This window comes from Rhyacophila brunnea, unplaced genomic scaffold (assembly GCF_057557595.1).
Source record: "Rhyacophila brunnea isolate RB1 unplaced genomic scaffold, BYU_Rbru_1.0 scaffold_1, whole genome shotgun sequence".
In the NCBI taxonomy this organism is placed as follows: domain Eukaryota; kingdom Metazoa; phylum Arthropoda; class Insecta; order Trichoptera; family Rhyacophilidae; genus Rhyacophila; species Rhyacophila brunnea.
Genome location: NW_028232751.1, coordinates 8013503 through 8038639, shown reverse-complemented (window position 1 = coordinate 8038639; position 25137 = coordinate 8013503). Strand labels below are relative to the sequence as shown.

At 35.8% G+C, this 25137-nt stretch overlaps 1 protein-coding gene across 2 annotated transcripts in view; it reads left to right on the top strand.

The window, feature by feature from the left end:
* Jarid2 (Jumonji, AT rich interactive domain 2) overlaps positions 1–20762 on the top strand; it is a 40511-nt gene extending 19749 nt beyond the window's left edge. For both annotated transcript variants that reach the window (XM_085941146.1, XM_085941138.1), the window contains exons 6-14: positions 47–3211; positions 3884–4120; positions 4837–5035; positions 6724–6980; positions 8381–8530; positions 14339–14797; positions 15356–15529; positions 17658–17762; positions 20427–20762. In XM_085941146.1, coding sequence (XP_085797272.1) covers positions 47–3211; positions 3884–4120; positions 4837–5035; positions 6724–6980; positions 8381–8530; positions 14339–14797; positions 15356–15529; positions 17658–17762; positions 20427–20618 — 4938 coding nt within the window. In that variant the 3' untranslated portion in view covers positions 20619–20762. The remainder of the gene's footprint in view (positions 1–46; positions 3212–3883; positions 4121–4836; positions 5036–6723; positions 6981–8380; positions 8531–14338; positions 14798–15355; positions 15530–17657; positions 17763–20426) is intronic.
* Positions 20763–25137: the final 4375 nt, after the last annotated feature.

The window sequence follows — 25137 nt, the reverse complement described above, 5'->3', positions numbered from 1 at the left end:
TGACTTGATTATTATCATATACTCTAATATTTTGTGTTTTTTTCAGGTTCAAACAAGATCTACTAAAGACATACAATGCAAGCCAGTCAGCAAAAGAAAACCCAATTGTATCCCTTTGAATTTCAAGGCAGGCAGAAGGCCTACTAGTCGACCCAGGCCTGACCAAGTTGATAAATCCACCACCCCAATCAAACTTGGTCAAAACACCACAGAAAAAAATGTATCACTGCGGAATAGAATTATATCCGTGCATTCTGCAAACAGATTGGGTGAGGCCAAATCTCTATCCAAAGAGCCGGATGAAGTCAAGAAGCAAGTGGCAAAACAGATCCCTCTGTTGGAGTCCAGGGTAGTATTAGAAAATAAAATTGTCAGGCAGGGTAAACATAATATAAAGCAAACAATTCAAAGAGTAGCAAAAAATATTCAGACTTCAAGTCAACTAAAAAGTAACATAAATAATAAGACCAATGTCAGAACGAGTCCCAGGAACATTATAATTACAAGGAAAACTGTTTTTTCCAAGAATAATCTAAAGGCCAGCTTGTTAAAGACGCCTAATTTCTGCCAGACAAGAGCGGGTACAGTGAGGAAATTCGTGACACCCGGTGTCAAAAATAAAATTGTCGAAACAAAGGAAAAGAAAGAATCACCACCAATTGTTACCAATGCAAAGAAGAAGAAGAAATCTACAGAAGTGATAGATTTTTCATCCGATGATGATGAACCTCTTTATAAAAAGCTCGCAACTGATGCTAAACTTCAAAATATACCAGCTATGGATAAAGAAGACAAATTGAAAGATGCAAAGTTGGATCTCAAAGTTATCGCGAAAGTGCATGACACCCGCAGAAATATTAAATCTGAAACTGTCATAGAGAGCTCATTGAAAAATGCACAAATCATTAAAATAGGTCCATGCGATAAGAATATGAAAACTGAATCAATTGCCAGGACGACACGACAACATTTGAAGAGTCCCACTAATGCATCTTTTGGTCATGTAACTACGGCTGATGCTAGCACGTCACCGTTAAAATGTGTTTCTAAAGGAACACAAAAGACTTCCATCTTCCCACTGCAAATTGCTACACAGGATTTAAAGATTTTGAAAGATAGAAAAAGAAAAGTTGATAAGTTCGGAATTGTTGATGTAAATGTTAAAAGCCAGGAAATATCGGCTAAAACTCTTAAAACTAGTATGAATAATGAGGGCAAAGTTGACAGCAGTGCAAAACGAAGAAAATTCAACAATTCTTCTGATTTGCTTTGTTCTACGGAAATTGAACAGTTGGTTAAGGAGTTAGAGAAAAGTTTTAGTGATTCTGATGAAGAACCTCTCGCTGCAAAAATACCGGAAACCACTTCCAAGTCTTCAAATACCACTAAAAAATTGAGTAAACCAAAAAGAGTACCTAAAAATGACAAAATAAAATCTCCCACTGCTAAAAAACCGAATTTGTCAATTTTAATTGATACGGAGACTAGAGAAATTGCGGATAATCATGTGAAGATTGGCAATGAACCGCCTATTCTGCAAATTGGCTCTAAAATAGAAACAATTCCTACAACATCCCAAGAAGAGTCCTCTAAAAATATTGCCACTGTTTGTAAATTGGAAGAAACTCCTAAAATGAATGTTAAAAAATCAGAAATCACTAAAAATGAAAAGAATAAAGTGTGCGCAAATCATTCGATGGCGGAAGCAAAACGGAAGACTTTAATTGACACTCCCAATTCCCAGATGCCATCTGGGAATATGTCTAAAAATGAGTGCAAAGACAACCGGAACAGAAAGTTTATTAAATCCAAAGAGTACATTGAAAGGTGGCTGGATAACAGTCTCCGCTTGGCAGTTGATAGTCCAAGTACCGAACTTATGTCGATTCATGGAGGTAAGACTATTACACCAGTCGATATACCCCTCACAGAACTTGTTCGATCAAATGTTACCAACATTACAAATATAGGAAATAAAAATATGTTTACCGCAGAAACTAATACAATAACTAAACTGATGCCCGATAAAAAAAGAATTATAGAGAACAAACGCACGCAAACGCAGCCAATTAAACAATGTATTCTTCCAGATATCTCAAAAGAAAGTGACTCTTCAAATATACCAGCTTTCGCAAAGTTGGGACTGAACGATCCATCATCAAATATTTACGAATTTGACAGTGAATCTGAAATGGTGCCATTTCCTCGTAAATCAAGTGCTTCAAAGCCTTCAGACGATCGTGCGTGGAAACCAAAATTCTCAAAAGATGTATCCAAAGGAAAGACCCCTTTGTACAATCCACCTAAACGGAGAATTCAAAACACTTTTACAGTTGAAGAATCAGATTCTAGTACATCTAAAATTATTGTTACTATTGATAATGGTGCCAAGATTACCCCAATTCAAAGTACAGTAGCATCCGAACCAACAGAATTTCCAATATCTTCAACTGCTGAAGATTCATCTTTAGATGTCCACACTCTAGTCACTAGCGAGGATATGCCCCCCATAAGCCAGCCCTTTCAGTCTACTTCTGTTTTTGATTCCAATACTTTCTGTGGCAAGAGTACACCAAATGAAGTCAGTAATGTTAATGGCGATGACTCCGAAGGTCATTTGTTCTATATACCATTGCAAGGAGTCACGAAAACTGGTGTGAATATGGAGCATTTGATTCAAGGAGTAGCTGTCAAATTGGGAACGCAGGGACCTGACGGATCTCATCAGCGTGTTATTATGAGAGCTAAACTCGTTACAAAATCGCAAGTCGGTAATAGCAAGAACGTCAGTGAGAATCTTGCCAACCAGGTGGGCCCTGTTCAAGACATGGTCAGAAGTGTGTTAGGAACTATCCCGACTACTACGCCTTTTCAAAATAACTTCAAATCAACAGTTGATCGGAAATCTACCGACACTCAAATGCCGGTTTTTAACATAAACACTAACATCGCAAACTCTCCCCCCGTTGTGCCAAAATTAAATCCGACCAATAAAGTGACAGTTGAAGTACTGCCTGTCCTACGTGGTAGTAGCAAATCAAGTACCAGTAGTTCACAGAGGTCTACTAATACTCTGAAACGTGGAACAGCTTGGAATACCAAAATCGGTGAAGTGATTAATCACACAAATAACACTGCGTTTCCACAAATCGACGACCCAGCTTGCATGGTGGAGGCTCCTGTTTTTCGGCCAACTGAAAAGGAATTCCAAGTTAGTTATTATTTCGCAATTAGATATTAAGATATATGTAATTAATTTTTGTCAAGTGATACAGCTATTGCCAATCCATAATTAAATATTTGCAGCAAATACTTTTTTCTATTACTAGCGTAAAGCTGCATACACATGACAACCACTAGACTTTACCACAAATCGTAGGAAATCTCAAATGGGGAAATGCGCGGGTGCACGTTTGTCAGTTTGACAAAAAAGGGATGCACATGAAATGGGGGAGATAGCCAACCACACACCGTATGATGTCCCCAAGTTCAAACCGTCTACAATGTACATCATACCGGCGAAATCTGTGATTTGTGGTAATTTCTAATGATTGTCATGTGTGAGGAATAAGTCCTTTGTATTAAGTTAAAACCCTTAATTTGAATATTAAGCAAAATAAATTGAACTTAAACCTTTATTTTCACATGCTTTTAGCTGGATTTGGAAGTTATAGTATAAAGTTATATATTACAGAATATGTACCTACTTGTTTTTTGTTAAATTTTGACCATAATAATTATGTGGGTTTTGGAAATTTCACCTTGAGTTAGTGATGTAATATTTTAAATGATTTACCAATGCAGCAAACGACCAAGTTACACATGTACACATTGTTTTTAAACTCAGCTTTGCTTTATAGTTTTTGTCAACAATTTTTTCCAGGACCCATTGGAATTCATCGAGAAGATAAGTCCTGTCGCTGCGAGGTACGGTCTCTGCAGAATAGTTCCTCCAGCAAATTTTAAATCGGAATGCAAAATATCTGATGACATGAGGTTCACACCACACAATCAGTACCTGCACCGGATGCTGTACAGATGGGGACCATCATCAAGAGAGATGTGCGCAATCAAGAAATATTTAGCCACACAGAGTGTATCTTTCAAACAACCTCCTTCGGTAAGCCAATATTATTGTTTACATCTATAGATGGCAATGGATATAAAGTCAGCTACAAACATATGCATACTTGAACAGTTATACTTGCACAAGTATTCATGAATGTGTAATATTGCATGACTATATAAATGTCACATTCTTATGACTATATAAACATCATAAGAATCTTTGAATTTCTATACTGTGTATGGCAGATTGTGTGTCGCAGGAGTTTATGCACTGTTCAATGCTAACGTAAGTTTTTACAGTACAACTTATTATTCCATAATTAATTAAATTCAAAAAATATCTTCGGCTATGTCCCCCCCTTAGCTTTAGCATATGGACACCACACAGTGCCTCCAAGAATCACTGTCGCTCACCAGTCTTGTGTCATTCCAGATTGTAAAAGCATCACGTAACTCCGCCATGCAACACACTCTAATAGTATACTTTATACAAAATTTGAAATTGGAATTACATCAACGTAAAAATGAAAATTACCATGTTTGCTCTTGATTGAAGCACATAGGTCTCCGTAGAGTGGAGCCTATTGACTTTTTATGAGGAATAGTTGTTAGCCATTTGCCAAATTATTTTTGCAATCAGCAGCGGATTCAAACCCAGGATCCATGACTTTGTATTTATACAGAGACTGCTCTACCAACTGTGCCAACGTGACTTATGTATAATTCTATTTATGTGTGTGTTTATTTTGTTTTTTTTTTAATCTTCAGCTTAGTGCGATAGAAGTGGACTTACCGAAATTATACCACATCGTCCAAAATATGGGAGGCTTGAAGAAAGTGTTAGAGAAAAAAATGTGGCTAAAAGTTGCAGAGGAAATGTGTATACCGCTTAACGTCAACTACATGGATATCCGATTAGATGAAATCTATTGCAAATATCTCCTCCCGTATGACACGTTATCTGTTGGTAAGCGCATTGAATACTTGTCTTCATTCTGCCGTAAAGCACCTGAATTTGTGACAACTAGGTCAAACCAGTGTTTCCAGAGTGTGGATACGGCATAAGAATATTATTTACTTTATTTGTTTTGCGGTGCAAATGGAATTCTTAAAAACTAATTTTTTAGGAAACCTTTAAAAACTTTTTTTTTTCGCTATGAAAAACTGCTTGGCACGTCAGACAGTCGAAAAATATTATTTGGGAAATTTTGGCACACGTTCGTAAAAAGGTTTGCCATCCCTAGTCTAGGAAATACTGTAATTTTGAAAATCAAAAAAGAAAGGGATTATTCACAATATATAGTGTCACACCGTAAGGTATTTTTGCCGTACCGTACCAATACCGTATTTTTGAGATTCCTTTATTTGAGGTTATATGGATACTATCTGTGGCCTTATCCAACTGACTTTCTCTTAGGTATGCTTACATACTGTAGTTTAAGTGCTAGAAGATATCAATATTTGGCCACGTATTTTTTTCGACTAATGCGTGGTGTGAATGAGAACTCTGCCATTCTTGGTAGTATTGACTTGTGTGTCCCTGATAACTATCTTAGAAATCGGGAGCATCAGTTGTTTATTCTCCCGAGGAGCAGAACTAGCCTGCCATTGGTGATGTCAATTGGGAGGGCAATAACTCTGTTCAACCAAATCGCTTCGGATGTTGATATATTCCATCTACGTGAGGATGAGTATAGGTGGACGTTATTTTATAAATTCTTAAAATAGGGTCTGCTTAACTCATCCGGTGTAGGTACTTCCTTGTACCTATATACTTAATATTTTTTGTATTTACACATTTATACTGTAGAATAACTTAATATTGCATAATTACAGTATTACATAATACTGTTTTAATAATATTTATTTGTTTCTAAATGTCATGTTGTGAACGTCTTAAGGTGACGCATCAGTGAAACGCCAAATAATTTTCAACTGTAGGCGCGACGAAATTTTCGCCATTCACTGAGAGAATGTCGAGCCAGGAACACGTCACTTTGCTGCGTGATGGCGACGGGTCAATTAATTCTAAAATCGTGTAAAGATGACTAAAAACGTTACCCATTTACTTTAAAAAGAAAACATGTCAATGAATATATTATTATTGTTACTAATAGAACAATAAACAGAACATAAAATGGACGTATGTTGGATTTATATGACAAATAATATTTCGTTTGACAGGCGTCATTTGCACCCGCGCATCGCCTAGCGACGATCTTTTTAGACCGAGCCTCAACTAATGCATGGCCTTAAACTTATAATTTGTAATGTCCACAATATGTAAAATAAATTGAAAATTGAAAAGGGTGAAGGCGTTCTGATATAATGTCATGATCTATGATGATGGAGAGGAATAATTCTGAGAATAAAATATTCCATCAGAACATTATAATAAAAAGGAGGGAGGGCTTCAAAAATACTGACTATCGTTTGATGTAATTTATGGACGATTGTTATTTGAATTAAAAATCTTTAGTTGGTAACTTGTATGTAGGCTATGCCAGTTGACACTATGTTTCTAAATCATGCCAAAAGCGATAACAGAAAGAATTACATGTCCTATTATATACCAGACTTCATTGCGCCATTCTTGATAAACATTAAAAAAAAAAAAATGTATACAGTAAAATCTCTATAATATTTTTGTTCCAGAGGAACGACGCAAACTTTTTGAATCAGTTGATTTGGAATGGGAGAAACGCCAAAGTAGGATGGTATTTCGAGCGGCTAATCCGCTCAGTTTCCTCTGCGAAACCGATGTAGATGAACAGGAGTACGATATCACCGAAGATATTGAGGAATGCATCACGCGAGGAAAATCAATGACGCTATGCTCTTTTGCCAGAACCGCCAAAAACACCATGACTATGCATTATGGCAAGACTAATGTCCAGCCCATTCCTGATGAGGTAAACAGATTTAGTTTATACGTGTAATACAACAAAATCATTTTAATAGTCTTCACTGTAACTTAGTGGAAAAGCCCGCAGGAAGCAGCGTGGCCAGGTGTAGAATTACGAGGTATCGCTCAATTAATTCAAAATTGAAATGCTCCCGCACTACCCTTGTTTGGTCACCATTATCTCAGAAAGTAGATCATTGGTATATTTTATTTTATATTATTATATGATTTACCAATCACGAAGAATCAGGATCAGAATCACGCCGATGATGCTATCCTATTCGACAACTCAATCGAGGGCATTCAAGAGACAATCGACAGGTTGCATAACAACTCTTCTCGCGTTGGCTTGAAAATCAACACGAAGAAAACCAACGTCTTGTGCAATAGTACCTGTCCTGATCCAGATTTCCCTCTGATTAGCGATGGACAAAACATCGAGAGCGTTGACAGCTTCAAGTACCTGGGGGTACACATCACAGGAGATGGTATTTTGCAGAAAGAGCTCGCTATCCGAATGGGAATGGCTGGAGCAACATTCAACTCGATGCGAAATGTCTGGGACTCACGATTGTACTCGGTCATAACCAAATGCCGCCTATTCGACGCTTGCATTCTGACGGTGCTGCTTTACGGTAGCGAATCATGGCACCTTACGAAGGCTCAGAGCAACCGTATACTGAGCTTCGAAAACAGATGTTTGCGACGAATACTGGGTGTGCGGTGGTATGACTTTAGGAGCAACGAGGAGATAAGAGAACGTATCATCACGCTGAAATTGAAGAGGCGACGTTGGACCTGGCTCGGCCACGTGCTGCGGATGCCAGAAGAGAACTTTAACCTGGCTTGCCTGTTCTTCAAGCCTGTTGTTCCTGGAAGGCCGCTAAATACAATCTACAGAGTGTATACGGCGGAGCTACGGGATGCTGGTTTGACGTGGAACGAAGCAAGAAGACTGGCGAGCGACAGGGATTCTTGGAGGCGCCGAGTGGTGTCCATATGCTCCAGTTAAGGGGCGGATATGGGCAAAGAAGAAGAAGAAGAAGAAGAATCAGTCAATGACAGATTCAGATCGATAGAATAATGACAAAAATTTAGTCAAGCCTCTAGTGGTGTAAGCTGAACGACCCACACGCTGTCTCAGTGACATTTCGTCAGCTGAATGCAGAACTATTCTAACTTACATAGTCCAATCTTGGCTAAGTGGATCAAAAGAATTGATGCATGTGACGTTGCACGGCAACTTCCAATGGGCTTACCGCCGTAAAAGAGAAATTATTTTTGTTAATTTGAACTGACATTTGCCTGATAGAATGTTGGCATATTGCATTGTAATTTGTGGAGTAATTATTATTTTTTGTATACCTAATTCTGATGGTAAACTAACTACAGAAATCTTCTTTATAGGTAGAAACAAAGTTCTGGCAGTACGTGACTTCAAGAAAGAGTCATGTTTGTGTCAGCACTGGATCTATCGACTCAAGCGTCTGGGGATATGGATTCCCGAATGCTAAAACAAAGAACACCCCAATTTCCAAGCATCCATGGAATCTCAAGGTATACTTTATTACGTATTTATTAAATTTTACAATATTTTTAATACAGGATTATCCAACTCAAGGTACGAATTTCACAGCCCTGTCATTTGTTAGCTGTCAAATATTTCATATGTATTTTTTGACATATCGTTAGTTGAAAGTCTACCATTTAACACAATGGATCGTTTCTCCACCGCAATATGCGTAAAAATCGTACTTCAAAAATAATTAAAGAGTTATGGGCAAGGGCGTCCGCTATTGGCAATTAAAGATAACTGACTTTTTGTAGCTGGAATTGGAAGATTTCGAATACATGTGGTTCCAGCAGGATGGGCCACATGCTGATCAGCTCATAAAACACTGGCTTTATTGCGTGGAAAGATTGATAGCTGTTTAATGTCAAGACTTAGTGACTTTAATTGGCTATCAAAATCATGAACTTTGACACTTTTAGATTTCTTTTTATGGGGTTATGCGAAAGCAAGTGTCTATGCTAACAATCCACAAACTCTTGACGCGCTTGAGAACAACATCCGTAACGTTATGGCCGAGATGGAAAAAGTCTTCAAAAATGGATGTAAGCGGATCGTGAGCTGCAAAATGGTCCGGGAAGGTCATTTGAATAATATTATGTGCCATGTGTAATTGCAAAGACCAATTAATTATCGATTGAAATTTGCAAAAAGCTTAACGGCCCACGTGCTCGTCGTAGGTCAAAATTGAGTTTTTATTTTATTTTCAAACCATGATCCTGGACACTCCTTAAACGTTGTAGATAATCTATTTATATAATTTTAAAGCCTTATTATCCTTTATAGTTATTTTAAACATTTGATGACTGCATAAAGTATTTTTGTTACATAAAATAGTATTCTTTTAAACCTCTCGCTCTAATGTTTTAGAATATAGTCATATTTCGGTACATAACTGTGCAGTGGTGTTAAGATTTTTTACATTTATTAATTTTTAAACGCATTTATAAAACCATTAGTATAATTTATTACGAGATAATTTTTGTAAAATATTCACGATAAAAAATTATATTGATAATCTCTGTGATCCCAAATTTGACAGGAATTAGGCATTTTATTGTTCAAAAAATCGGCAAGATTAACACATTTGAAGATGATTTTAAATATACTTATTATTAGCTATGTCTTTGACCATTCAAGTGTGATAAACATCTTATGAATAATGATTGCTTTATAATAATTATTGACCTAAGAATAAGGTAGTGTTTTTTTGAAATACGCCATTTCTTTTGTCATTCCCTAGTGGTTAAGCTACAACATACGGCCGTAGCAATAAATTGACAAACTATAATTAAAGTAGGGAGTAAAATTATGTTAACGCGCGTGTTAATCTTGCCGATTTTTTGAATAATATAATGCCTAATTCTTGTCAAATTTGGGATCACAGAGATTATCAATATAATTTTTTATTGTGAATATTTTACAAAAATTATCTCGTAATAAATTATACTTATGGTTTCATAAATGCGTTTAAAAATTAATAGATGTAAAAAATCTTAACACCACTGCACAGTTATGTACCGAAATATGACTATATTCTAAAACATTAGAGCGAGAGGTTTAAAAGAATACTATTTTATGTAACATAAATACTTTATGCAGTCATCAAATGTTTAAAATAACTATAAAGGATAATAAGGCTTCAAAATTATATAAATAGATTATCTACAACGTTTAAGGAGTGTCCAGGATCATGGTTTGAAAATATAATAAAAACTCAATTTTGACCTTCGACGAGCATGTCTCCCCTTAAACGCTTAAAAAGTTGTGTTTAATTTATTTTTTTAAATTCGTACCTGAACTTAGATAATCCTTTATAAATAATTACCATCATCATCATCATCAGGAGCGCGACAACCCGGTGTGGGTCCTGGCCTCCTCCAACAGCTCCCTCCACCTGTCCCTATCCAGTGTGGCCGCTTTCCAATTTGGTACCCCCAGAATACGGCAGTCACTGGCAGCTCCATCTAACCAGCGAATCTTTGGCCTCCCTCTTCTTCTACGTCCTATTGGATTGCTGGACATCACTCTCTTTGCCGGTTCATTGTCATTCATACGGTGCACATGACCTAGCCATCGCAGTCTCCCAATCTTAATTGATTGAACTGCGCTGCAATCTTCGTACAGTCCGTAGAGCTCAGCATTATATCTTCTCCTCCAATTGGTGCCATCCCTGATCGGTCCATATATACGGCGGAGAATTTTTCTTTCAAAGATGTTCAGGGCTTTTTCATTTCGCAGAGTTAATGTCCAGGTTTCCGATGTGTAGGTGAGCACTGGCTTTACAAGTGTCTTGTAAAGAGTGCTTTTAGTTCGACGAGATAGTAAGCGGGACTTAAAATGTCTTAACAGACCAAAGTAGCATTTATTCGCAGACATGATTCTCTTGTTGATTTCTTCTGTAATATCATTATGTCGAGTTACAGGAGATCCAAGGTATATGAAACTGTCGACCGTATCAAACTTGTATGCACCAATATCTAACTTTGGTGCGACTTCTCGTGGTGTGACATAGACAGGCATGTATTTAGTTTTTGCCTCGTTTATTTGTAAACCCATTCTTTTGGCAGAGGCTTTTAGTGCTGTGAATGCCTTTTTCAGCGCCAATTCTGATATGGCAATGATGTCGATATCATCGGCATACGCCAGCAGCTGCACAGGCTTAGTAAATATCGTGCCGCTGCCACGGGCATCAATCTTTGCATCCCGTATCGCCTTTTCTAGCGCAATATTGAAAAGAAGGCATGCCAGAGCGTCACCTTGCCTTAGGCCATTCAGTGATACAAATGGCTCGGATATTTCCGCTTGAAGCTTTACCCGGCATTGTACTGGTGTCATTGTCATCTCTACAAGTTTAATTATTTTCGTCGGAATTTCAAATTCTCGCATTGCTTCGTATAGCCGGTATCGATTAATGCTATCATAAGCTGCCTTAAAATCGATGAACAGGTGATACAAGTTAATATTGAATTCAGTGGTCTTTTCTAGAATCCGCCTTAGAGTGAATATTTGAGTAAAACATGATCTCCCTCATCGAAAGCCTCCTTGGTAGTGCCCGAGTATTCCTTCTACAATGGGTTCCAGCCGCTGGAATATCAGAATCGACAACAGTTTATATGCAGAGTTAAGGAGTGTCACCCCTCTGTAGTTACTACATTCTAGTTGGTCTCCTTTCTTGTGCAGGGGACAAATCAGCCCATCCTTCCACTCTTCTGGCATCTTTTCTGAAGTCCATACTTGGTAGATTAGGCTATGTAAATGTTTGAGCAGGCTTTCTCCCCCACATTTTATTAATTCACTCTGGAGGTTATCTATTCCAGGCGATTTGTTTGTTTTTAACCTTGACATGGCACCTTTTACCTCATTTAATGTCGGTGGTTCTTCGTTATCATCCATGCCACTTTGTACTGATTCCTGGTCATGAGTATTAATGTTAGTGTTGCCGGCATCATTATGGGGGGTATTTAAATGTTGATCAAAGAAACCCACCCACCGGGCAAGAATACGGTGCTTTTCTGTGAGTATCATGCCATTGTCATCCTTGCACATTGTGATACGAGGCTTGAAACCCTTCCTAACATTATTTATCTTTCTATAGAACAGCCGACTTTCTTGGGCTTTTTGGAGTAGATTCTTGGAGTAGGATCATTTCCTTTTTTAAATAATCACGTTTCTTTTTCTTGTGTAGTTTCTTTTCTTCACGCCGGCGCTTTTTATACTCATCGTCTGATGCCCGTGTTTTCTTCTGTAGCATCATTAAGTAAGCCTCATTCTTTCTCGTAGTGACTTCGCGGCAATCTTCGTCAAACCATTCTGATCGTTCACCTGTTTTTCGGCGTCCTAAGGTATCATTAGCTGAGGATACTATGGCAGTCTTGCACTCTTCCCAGTGTTGATTCACCTCTTCATGGTCTCCAACCTCAACATTGTCGCTCAGGTGAGTGTTCAAGCTCTCCTGGTACCGAGCCAGTTCCTGCGGAATCTTCAGTTTCTCTGTGTCAAAGGATTTTGCTCATGCTCCCATTTCTTTTTTGGTGTTCGAGATCTTTGCTCTAACTTTTCCACACACTAGGAAATGGTCTGAGTCTACATTAGCCCCTCTGTATGTCCGGACGCTCATTAGATCCGATCTGTGCCTGTTGTCTATCAAAATATGGTCTATTTGGTTTATTGTGCACCCATCCGGGGATTTCCAAGTTCCCTTATATATATCCTTACGGGGAAACATTGTGCTACCAATAACCATATTTAGTGACGCTGCACAGTTAATTAGTCGGGTACCATTGTCATTACTTTCATTGTGAAGACTATGTTTTCCGACAATGGCAGTGTAGATCTCCTCCCGTCCTATTTTGGCATTTAGATCACCGAGTATTATTTTGACATCGTGATTTGGGCAACTGTTGTACGTGCTTTCTAACGCATCGTAGAAGTCCTCTTTTTCCTCATCCGACTTATCCTCTGTAGGGGCATGTACACTTATAAATGAGTAATTGAAGAAACTTCCTTTAATTCGCAGTCGCATGATCCTTGGGTTGACTGGTTCGAACCCAATAATTAAATGTTTCACTCGTTTGCTTACGATGAATCCAGTCCCAAAGTGATGTTCACTATCATGGCAGCTATAGAGTATAGTGCAGTCTTGTTTCTCCATCACTCCTTGACCTATCCATCGCATCTCCTGTAGGTATCACATTGGTATTTTATGAGTTGTTCTGTAAGGAGTTTAAGTGCTCCTGGTCGATAGAGTGATAATGTATTCCATGTTCCAAATCGTATTTCCTTAAAGCGTTTGCCAGGTTGTCTGAGTTTAGTGTCCGGTTTCCGAGGCTGTTGGTGTGGTTTCGTAACAATGTGTTTTTTTACGGGATGAGGTTGTTAGCCCCACGCCCAACCCCCTTTTCGGAGGGCCATTTCTTCCTTCTCCGTTAGCCCTGACTACACCTTCCACCAGGGTTGACTACCTGATCTTAGGTGTAGTTGCTCAGGTTTCCAGGGTTCACCACGTGGAGGTAGAGATAGGAATTGAGTAGGAGAGGCTGTGTGACACTATCAGGATACAGTGTCGTGCGGTACGCATGCACTACCCCGTTAGACCCCTTAGATAATTACCAGTAAGTTGTTAAATTTCCTCTATTTCCCATTATTATTAGAGAACGTCAATAAAATAATTTTATTTAGACATACATACTGAGACAGCCAGTCTCGATCTACTGCTGGATGAAGACTTCTCCTTGCTGTTTCAATACAAAACTAGAAAAAGATTTAATTAACTATTAATAAATTTTGCGATTCGGGTGGGTCACTGCACCAATTTAAATTAGATAAATTTAATATTTCTATGGAACTCGGCTTACGACTAACTAAACTTACAACCAAGGTAAAGGAATGTCTGCAATACCACTTTTCCTTTCTTAATCCGTTGAGCATATGGATAACACACCTTTCCTCCAAGAATCCCTGTCGCCCGCTAGCCTTCGTAGGCCTTCCCAGGTTATGACGATCCAGCGCCAAGGCTTTCCAAGTGCTTTGGCAGAGTATTCTTAATTTTCCCATGGTGCAGACGAGCTATCCAGTTGTTCTCTTGCCCTCAAGGGATGCATACGTAGCCTGCCTTGCTGGTAACTTGCCACGTGATCTTTTTGCCCCCATAAATTATGTACAGCTTCTCATTATACCCCGACCTCCAAATGCCATCATCATTAACAACCCCAATGATTTTTCTCAAATCTTCAGACGTCATGCTTATTAGGTTCCTTAGCTATTAAATCATTAGTTCATTATTTTTATTTTAGGTACTTACAAACAATAGTGGATCGGTATTGCGATCACTCGGTCCCATTATGGGAGTCACTGTGCCAACATTACATGTTGGAATGGCATTCAGTGCCTGCTGTTGGTACCGAGATCCCCACGGCCTACCATGGATAGAATATCTACACGAAGGTGCTCCGAAAATATGGTACGGCGTGCCAGACAGCCAGAGCGCAAAATTTAAAGAAGCCCTCACATCAATTGTCCCAGGATATTGCCAAAGGAAGACAATATGGCTGCTCTCCGATACCACAATGGTACCACCTACGATGCTGACTGAGCACGGCGTATCCTTGTGTCGCACTGTCCAGCAACCAGGTGAATACATCCTCGTATTCCCAAAGGCATTTACTTCAAGTATCTGCACAGGATACAATGTCTCCGAAAGCGTTTACTTTGCAAGTAATAATTGGCTTGATACGGCACAGCAAGATTTTACGGTAAGGAAATATTATTTAATATACCATTTTATTTAATATCTATTTTCAAAAACTATTAAATCCACATCTCATCAAAAATTTACGAAGAATTGTCATACATGTTTGAATTAAAAGAGATCCTATTTGCCTAGGTAGTAAAGAAAAATGTGATTTAGCTACTTTCTGTTGCTGTTTGATAATGCCGTTAAAGTCAACGGCAACCTTGGTAATTGTCGAAATGTTCATTCTGTCAACCAATCAAAACCTATGCACGACTCCACTCACCCCCTTGCTAATTACCCCGCAACACCCACAATTATTTCTGTCACAAATTAGTAGGATTTGGATTGAATAACTAAGGTGCTATATGACTTGCAACAGTTTTATTCAAAAATATTCCTATTATGTTCTCCCGCTGGGGTTATCCCACGATATTGCCTGTGCCTGTCATATTATGTAATAGTAATTCCATTGTTTAATACTGTGGTATAATCTATCGATGAAGAATTATGTGCAGATGTCGATTTGTAAATTAATGCTAATCAAAAATTATTTATTGACATTCTCATTCTTTCGCAGGATATTAGGAATAGCTGCGAGCCATCAATGTTTTCACTGGAGAGGTTGATAGTTGCCATATCCGAAGATGTTCGTTCGTCATACCAAGTTCTGAAGCAAATCCTGCCGACTCTTAACAAAATCATCCAAACAGAAAAACACCACCGTGAGAGACTGTTCAACTTTGGTCTAAAGGTTAATTATTATTCCAAATTCTTCCAAAGATATGCATGAAAATAAAAATGATATAGTAAATCCTAAGAATAATCAGACCTCACTACAAATGAATAAAATCTATTACCTATATAAACCCTTTCATCTCAATGGTTATTCTGGTTAAGTATGAATCAAGTTCTTACTTTCTACCTCCTCCTTTCACGCCCCAGTGTTGGACCATAGGGCAAGCACAAGGTCACGCCACTTCCCAAGGTCCATCGACACATCTTGTGCCTCCCGTCATGTGAGACCTGCATCGCGCAAATTGCTTTTGTAGCACCGCTGCAGGGTGATGAAGGGTCAGCGACGCAACCTTTCAGGTTGTGCCACAAGAGCACGGAGTGTCGTACTGTCTGGCGGCATTCGGAACACATGTCTCAACTACTTCGTGATTACTTCAAGATTCTAAGTTCACTAGAAAGTCTGCCATCATCGGCAACTATGGCATGCAAATATTTGAACCTGGTCACCAGCTCAATGGGCAGACTGGAAACCCGCAGAAGAATGTAGACATCAATGCATATAGCACTGTACATGGATTTGGCCTTTGCCGGATTCAGATGAAGACCTACACGGTTCGAGTTCACGGCGAGACTGTTCATGATTACCTCCAACCAGTGCAACCGTTCGATAGTCGAGTCAAATATGACTTTGTCAACTGCTTACTCCAAATCGCAGTCTTTCTTCACATACTTTGGTTGCGTCATCATAATGTAGGTGTATTCCACTTTCGAGACGAACTACGCATTTTTTTAAGTGTTAAGTTCATCAAGATTATAAAAAGAAGGGGGGCAAATACACAGCCTTGACTTGACTTCTGATATGATTTTGAAGAGGTCAGAGGATGTTCCAGCTGCACTCATATGGCATTCGGTATTTCAGTTCCAAGCGGTTGAAGTTCTAACGGTTAACCGGTTAAGAGTTTGGACTTTTAAAAAAGAGACCTTATCAGACCCTTGATTCTGATTTCAGAACAATTTTATTGTAGTTGTATAGTGGAAAATATTCTTATAATCTGTATTGGCAGCATTGCACACACTATTCGTAAATACAGTCGAACTCGGTTATTACGATCACTGACATAGCGAGATATCAGATGTAATGAGGAAACATTCGTTGACATTTTAGTTTATGATTTTCTCCATACATTTATTCACTTTTATAACAAGCTACTTATCAGGTATACCGAGTAAAAATAACGTCAAAAATTATCTTAAAACTGTTAATGTGTCGATCGTTTAAAAATATTTTCGACCCTAAGCAATAAAATCCGACCATATACCGATGCCGCCGAGATCGGATTACGTTTATGACACTAGTTAAGTATCTAAGTATCTAATTGGTGTTTTCGCCGACAAAATTGAAAAAGTATCCACGCATATGGTTGAAATTTCATGTAAAAAATCCAAGCTGAAGTCAGTAGGTACCTACCAGCGTTCATTACAATAAACAACTTATTTTGTAGTTTATGAATGCCATGCTTGTTTTGGGGAAAATGTATTTTTGTTTGAATTGCGACTTTTTGTGTTATGTGACCGCTCATTTAAAAATACCTATTCTCTGATACAACGAGTAATGGTTATAACGAGCAAATTCAGTCGGTCCCATCTTCCTCGTAATAACCAAGTTCGACTGTAGAAGCAAATGGCGTCTTACTGTTATTTGCGATTTTGTCTTTTTATAAATAAGTCTTCTTTTAGGCTTGTATCACTAATGCAAGGCTTTTTATTGCTAGGTAAGCGTTAAACATGTTTTAAATGAACTTGAGTACGAAATAACTTATAGCTAATTTAATCATTAGCCGTACCCTTCACCAGCTTATCTTTCACATATAGAATCTATTTTTATAGAAGGTTTTTTTCTGCATCCTTGGCAGTGGCGGTTTTCGACACATAGAAGTTTGAGGCGCTAATGGGTTTCAAGACCCCCCTGTGAAAATTTTGTCAATTTATTTTTTTACTGAGATAGTGAAAAATATGCATCAAATATTGGTACTTTATGACGAAGTTACCGCCTCATCTGAGTCATGGAAAACCGCCACTGATTTTTTATTAAGTCCTATCGTAATATAATTCCTCTCCTCACATTTGCTTTTTTTTTGTTACAGGCATCGGAGAGGTCACTGATTTTGACAGGGAAGAAGAAGATTGCCAAGCGCCAGGATGAAGCTGAAGAATGCCACAGATGTCGAACTAATCTCTACCTGTCTATGGTGAGAAATAAAGCATTTAATTTTATTTACTACGTTTTTATTAGCTCGTATTCTTGTTTGTCCAAGATTTTTAACTAACTTCCCGACTAGCTAGACATTTGAAACTTTTAGAATATATCAGAACACGACGAAAATGCATTCTTTTAATACTTTTAGCCATCTTTAAGCAGAATTGAATTCATTTTCAGTTAATGGAAAGTTATTTCGGAAAAAATTTGTAAAAAGTAAAACACTATTATTGGTTGCTAGGGTCTGGGGTCCTAGCAACTAAATTATTAATATATACGTGCGTTACTATGGAAATCAATATGAAATGTCCAAATGACATTTCAGTATTCTATATTCATTCTGTATTTCTATCCAGTACAAAAAAAAGTATTTATTAATGCATAGAATTGTCAAGTTTATATGATTCAACAGAAAATTTAAAAACGTGGTATATAAAAAGTTCTTTTTAAATTGTAATTATTTATTTATAGTCACAATAGCTCGGCATTAATGAAGTTAAATCTTTCAATGACTTCTTTGAAATGCCTTCGCAGATATTTTCTTGACTATAATATCATCAGTAATTGACCGACTGAAAGAGATACTAGAGAACTAGAGGGATTCTTATAAACCTTTTATATTACCTACAAAACTCCAGAGTATTTTTAGTGTCATTGAATTGATAACCATAGAAAAATAAATATGCCCGCGCAGCTTAAGCGTCGGCCTATAGCGTAGTGGGTCCCAGGCTCGAATCCTGGGTGTGGCAAGTACACATATTGTTTTCCAATTTATGTGTGAGTCAGAGTATGCACCTAATGGGTTAAGCAAGTGGTTGACATCCATTTCTCGTAAAAAAAAAAAAAAAAACCTCTGCGGGAGGCCCATATTATGATCCTATTAGGATCGGACATGGTCGAAAGAATGTATCATTGGCGTATTGATAGGTATTTGTGTTCATGTTTTATTATACCATACATTTGAGGTACTGTTCTTTGCAATTGTTCATTTTAAATTATGATTGTTCTCTGTATATAAAACGTGCTTCTTCTGCTTGCGACATTAAAGCGTTTTTATCTCAGTATAACTGTAAATGAATCCGCAATGCGAAATGATTTGTGGCTAATTTGATCATTAGCGTCAGTTACCTTTTTTCAGCAGTTTCAATCAGTTTTTATTAACATTTTGCTTTTTGAACATTTACGAAGATTTTTTCACGTTTTATTTTCATTACATTATTAAATTATACTACAGCCGTATGAAATGGTTGCGATTTCATAGCGTTATAGAGCGGGTCGTACAAAAGAGGTTTGTAGTTTTACCGATCACCACTAAGCACTTCACAGTCATGACATGAGAGCTACAGAACAGATTAATAAGATAGAAATGCAAAAACCAATCCCTATGGATAAGGGGGTTAAAGCCGGGTTCTGTTTATTCCTTTATGATAGTCAGGCCATAAAACACAAAGCACGCAATGTGCACTCAAATATTTACCAAAATTGAGTGCGCGTTACATTTGCGTAACAAAATTTAATGCATATTACAGCTATTGAAAATAACATAATATTCTTTAACACATGTTTAATCCCATATTTCTCCACACTCACGATTTATATCTTGTTACAGCCTCTCCTAGAAGGCAATCCATTTCTAATTATTTTTGTGTTCCCTGTATGAGGCTATTGGTTTTAAAGCCGGTTACCTCCATTTTTTAAATGTATTTTTTCTTGATCCTGGTACTTTTCCATCGTGTGTATATTCATAAAATATCAAATCCAGCTCCGTTTATCAGTATACTAGTATAAAACCGGAGGTTAATTGCAAAGTCGCTTATATTCATCACCCATCACTTTTTATATTTTTCTACTACCTTTAAACATTGTTTTTATTAATTTTAATGACGTTTAGAACATTTTATTTTTCAATAATGCTGTTTCTAATTATTTACCAATACATTATATAATTTTGAAAAACACTTTCTGAGAGAATATATTATAACCAATAGAAAAAATCTTTTTTGAAAAAAAGTAAGCCAACCCGACGGGGAATCGAACCCCGTATCTCCCAGGTTTACGCCCTATCCGTGCACTAATTGCGACAAATTTTAACTATTGGTCAATTTTAATACCTACTCATCAGTGCTCTTCCAAATCAAGCTACTTTGGCAATCGATTTTTGTTTCTTAAATCAAAGTAGGTAACTATTTACTATTACTTTGATTACTAATCGACGTCGTGGAATTTCTCCAATATTTTTTAGATGTAACTACTTGCACTTGCTAATAATTTATAATTAACTATATATTCATATTATTTCATATTATTATATAATGATATATTCTTAAATCTTGTGAATTATTCGTTGAATAAAAGAAATCGTTAATTATAATTTACCAATACGTTTGCAAAAATAAAATATTCTATTGGCAGTCATAAACTTGTTTTTTTGCGATTATCTCAAAATAGAGTAAAGCGCTGGCTAGACGCTAATGCTTTACCACAAGCTTACCTGCGCAAACCGAAAAGCGCTGTAAAAGTGTTACATGTTTTTTGCATAAACTATACCGCGCAGACAAGTCGCTGCCGTCTAGCCGGCGCATAATATAGGTTTAACCAACATTAAAATTAATAACCTCATATATATATTATCTAATTTTTCTCTTTCCATTTTCAGTTATATGGCAATGAAGAGGGGAGCGTTTATTGCTTGGTTCATGGTGCAGAATTTCTGGCAGCGAACCCTGCCCAAGTGGACAGCTGCAAACTAGTATATCTGCATTCAATACATGAGCTAAATAAACTGCTTTCTAACCTTATCGAAAGAATCAACCACCTTGCTAATAAAAAATCCACCAAGCTAAAATAATTGAGCAAGCCCACCTTGAATTAAATTTTCAATGTGCCATATTATAAAACTTATTTTCAATCAAATTTTATCCCAAAAGTAATACTTTGGTTAATATGAAAACATTTTTTTTTGTATTTACGGTTTGTTATTGGAAATGGTCAGGGTCACTAATTGTAGGAATGAATATTGAGTGAATGTAATATAATATATATTTTTTGCATTAAAATTTTTGAACACATTGAGAATCTGCCAATATAATATAACTAACTACATTCTCATGACCCAATATACTTTCTATATGCACTACAATTCCCTAATGGTTCTTAAATTGGTAGTAAGAATCGTTGTATACCATTACATACATTTTGTTATATAGGATAAACAGTATTTTATCTGTCAAATCATAAAACTATTAGAAGGAGCAATATATAATAATTATTTAAGAATATCTATTCTTATAGCAATATTATTTTGTTTTAAAATTAAATTAATCGAATACATTGTAATCTTTTGTCTTAATTATATTGATATCTTTTAAATCAGTATTGCTAACATTTTATCATCGAAAAGTGTCCCGGAGGAATTCATTTATTTTACAAATATGCAGATGTTCTGCTTTCAATGTATTCAGATTTTTTTTCTATACAGATATAAACAGTTGAATACAAATGACACCCGCTTCAAACAGTGTCCCTATTCATCCAAGATGACAGTTTACAGACAAAAATTATCATAAATAAAAAATCTTAATCATTTATAAAAGTTTGACTGTGTTCTAATCACAAATTTTATATCAAAAAAGGTTTTAAATTGGTTTTATTCTATGGGCATTGTTTCTACGTTTACATGTATAGTATAAAATTCATGAAAGCGTATTGGCCAGATTATTTGAACCCCCAAAAGTACATCTTTTAAATGAACACTCATATTGAATGAATTATTGTTTTTTGATGTGTTCTTCAAAATATTCAGACTAATAAGACCTGGATAGGGCGCAAAATTTTTAAAATTATTCTAATCGTCTAAAAGTGATATTTATATAAAAGTATTTTTTAAATTGAAAATTAAAAATTGTGAAGCATTTTAAAATAATTTATGTCTTTGAATGCTAAATTATTGTCCATATTTTTTTATTAAAAAAAAACTAATATAATTTCAAATTGGGCTTTAAACTATGAGAAAATGTAATACAAGTGCAGGAAAAATTTTAAAACTACTTACATATAAGGAGGGAAGTCAAAACAAACTCTTTGATTTTTATAATATATACATATTTTTTTATTATTCTATGTAGGTATGCCTACAAAAAAATTTAAAGTTGAATATTTTAAACATTTTTTTCAGCGTATAGCTGTGGCCTTGGCTCAAAATTGATCCATTTTATTTTTAATCAAAGGCGTGTCAAGTGTTGAAGTAATTGAATTAAATTTTTTTTTTGAGAAATTAATTCTACTTATCTACACCGGGCAGCATGCCCGGCGATCACTCAAACTATGCTCGCCCTGCCATGATGGTTGTTTATTGAACTAAAAATTAAGTAAGCTCTGCCTAAAACGATAAGTGATTTGCTAGTAGTACCACGCGGGATGAGGATTATAAGACTGTCAGATTTAGAATTTGCTACTATAGGTGACCAGGACCCACCCTGGCCAATGAGCCAATGATGATAATAATTTACATTTACTCAATTATTATTTAATGTTGTGATTAAAATGAATTGCATAATATTACTATTAGTTATTTGTGATTAAAATCAATTGCATAATAAAGTAATTAATGTTTATTTTTTTTAGTTTGTAACCAATTAATTATATTTACTAATTATTAATTTATACAAATTATGTTGTATAAAATGTCAAAGTTATGTAATGGTTTTTTAGTTCTAATATTTGCCTTTTTGCATTATTTTTAATTACTTTCACATACACCCTGTACAATTTTTTTGCATAATATTTTAATTTTATTATATATTTAGGAAAATGATTTTCATGTAATCATTTAATGTTTTCATAATATAATTGTGTAATACAAATATTGTCTAATTTTAATTCTTTGATATTAACTATTCTAATGAATAAATTGTATATTATGTAACAGATATAATTTAATAACCTGTGTAACATTAATAATGTCTATGTATTTATATTATTTGCCATTTTGCATTGCGCTTAAGATATTTTTGATATCATCTTTTTGTTTGCGGTTTTCTGTTAATCTTTATTTAATAAAAAATTGTCATGATTCTACCATTTTAAAACAGTAATCTATCTATCCTTTTGAATGATGGAAGTGATTTTAATTTTAATGATAAATACTTATTTATCCAAGTTTTACTCCTAGCCATAATATTGAAACCGTGTGGTGCCTCCAAAATTCCCAGTCACTCATCAAATCTGTTGCATCTTCCCTTGTCTTGCCAGCTTCCCGGTGCTAAGTTAAATACATACAATGGACGTTATTTAGTAACTTTCCAAGACAGCAGCATTTTTGATTTTAATTGACTGAATTCTCATTACATATCTTTGGGAGTAACGAGGAGAAAGGTGATGTGGGTTGATTGAAGACAGTAGGTAGCAGAGATCGATGTAGAGTGTATTGTCTGGATACAGAGTTACAATTGTTGGAGTAAGATAATGTTACAGATTTACAATCGTAGGAGTAAAGATTAACAGCACAGAGTAATCGCGGTGAGAATATTCACATGAATATTCAATACATTATATGTGTCATCGCTTATTTAGGTTGCAATTTCATAAATCGTAATAGTCATTGTTGATTTAGGTTATGATTAAGAAATCTACTGACAACTGCTCATCGCAACTACGATTTTTTTTGATAACAAAATGCGTCACGCCTGTCATGCTGACATGGTATGATTGCTACATATTTTTGATTAGCTAATATCAATGGTTTAATGCACAGATAGATTATGTCTTGTTCAAAATTGACTTACTACATATACTAAATACCCCGCTTAACGTTGGCTGTAAAGCGAAATGCCGTCTAAAGAATCATTTATTTCCATACAATTTCCATAAGATCGGTTCCAATTTTAGAAAATCATTAGACATCTTAAAGTTTTTAATTTGAAATTACATTTTATTTATTACCAAATCACATTTCCATCACAAAAATAAATGTGTTCAGGATCAATTTGAAGTTAAGATGTTCAATCCTTGTTCGAAATGAAAAATCTCCTTTGACAAATCCGTCGAGGTTAACTATCGGCCAGCAGCTCTTATCACCTGTCATCAAATTTTATGATGCAGGTATTCATGACTTGTTATTGATCTACATGCTGTCCAAATATAACCATTTCCAATTGGGTTTTTCCCATTTTTTTCCTGCAAAATAAACTTACCTAGATACATTTTTTTTTTAGGTATATCGTCAAAATTCGGACTATCATATGGACACCATTTTGAAAACGTCATTCAAATGTCAGATTCTGTCCAGTTGCAAGTCTTGATTTGGGTAGTTTTCGACTGTGTTTCCCCCATCCATTCTTTAGATAAGTTTGTAGGTATGTACATGGTTTTTATGATGATATTGTATCATTCAAATACATATGTCAATTTCCCCTGCGATGTTTCTATTGGCTCAATACATAATTTAAACACTAGACATACATTTGTGCATTAATCAATTAGTAATCTTTTCTTCTTCTTCGACCATATCCGCCGTCAGTTGGAACATTTGGACACCACACGGTGCCTCCGATGATCCCTTTTTGGGTAATCTTTAAAATGTCACTTATTTACAAACAACAAACTTATATAACTAAGTATCTATATTATTTATAATGTCTAATGTTTTTATTTTTGCTATCATGCTTGCGACAGCTATCACTCAAGCAAGTGCGGTGTGGTTTATTTAGTCATAGATAACCGTAAAACGTTTTACTAAAACTTGATGTCATTTCTTCATTGGTATTTAGAATAATTCTAGTTTTAAAAAGTGTGTTAATCTGAATGATCTAGGTACTGAATTACAATATTTTTTTTATATAACTTATCTATTATTTATTTTTTTATTTACTTGCAGTGTAATTAAAATTTTCTTCACTTGTTGGTATTTTAAAAATTCACCAATTTTTATATAAGGTTTCTGAAATTCTATCTTTTGGTTTGTAACTGATTTTGGAAATTTTGTGATTAACTGAATTAAAATATTTTGATTTAATAAAAAATCGGATCATAAAACAATAGACATAGCAAACACATAAATCTCTAATTTGATTATAATAATACACCGTTGAATAATTCAGTATTTCAATGAAATAATCAAAATGTCCATAAATCAGAAAAACTTACTGAGCTCTTAATAATTTGTCACCACACTTCTAACTTGTAAGGGAAAAAATACATTTTTTAAATGTCTATTGGTTATCACAAATTTGTGTAATTTTGCTCTCTTCACTGTGTTTCCATATTTTATCAATTTGCTACCCAGAATCTTAATCTGCCATTAACACTAACCTGGCATATACGGTGCAATCTTTAGAGTTTATTAAACCAAAGTCAATAAATTGCAGTTA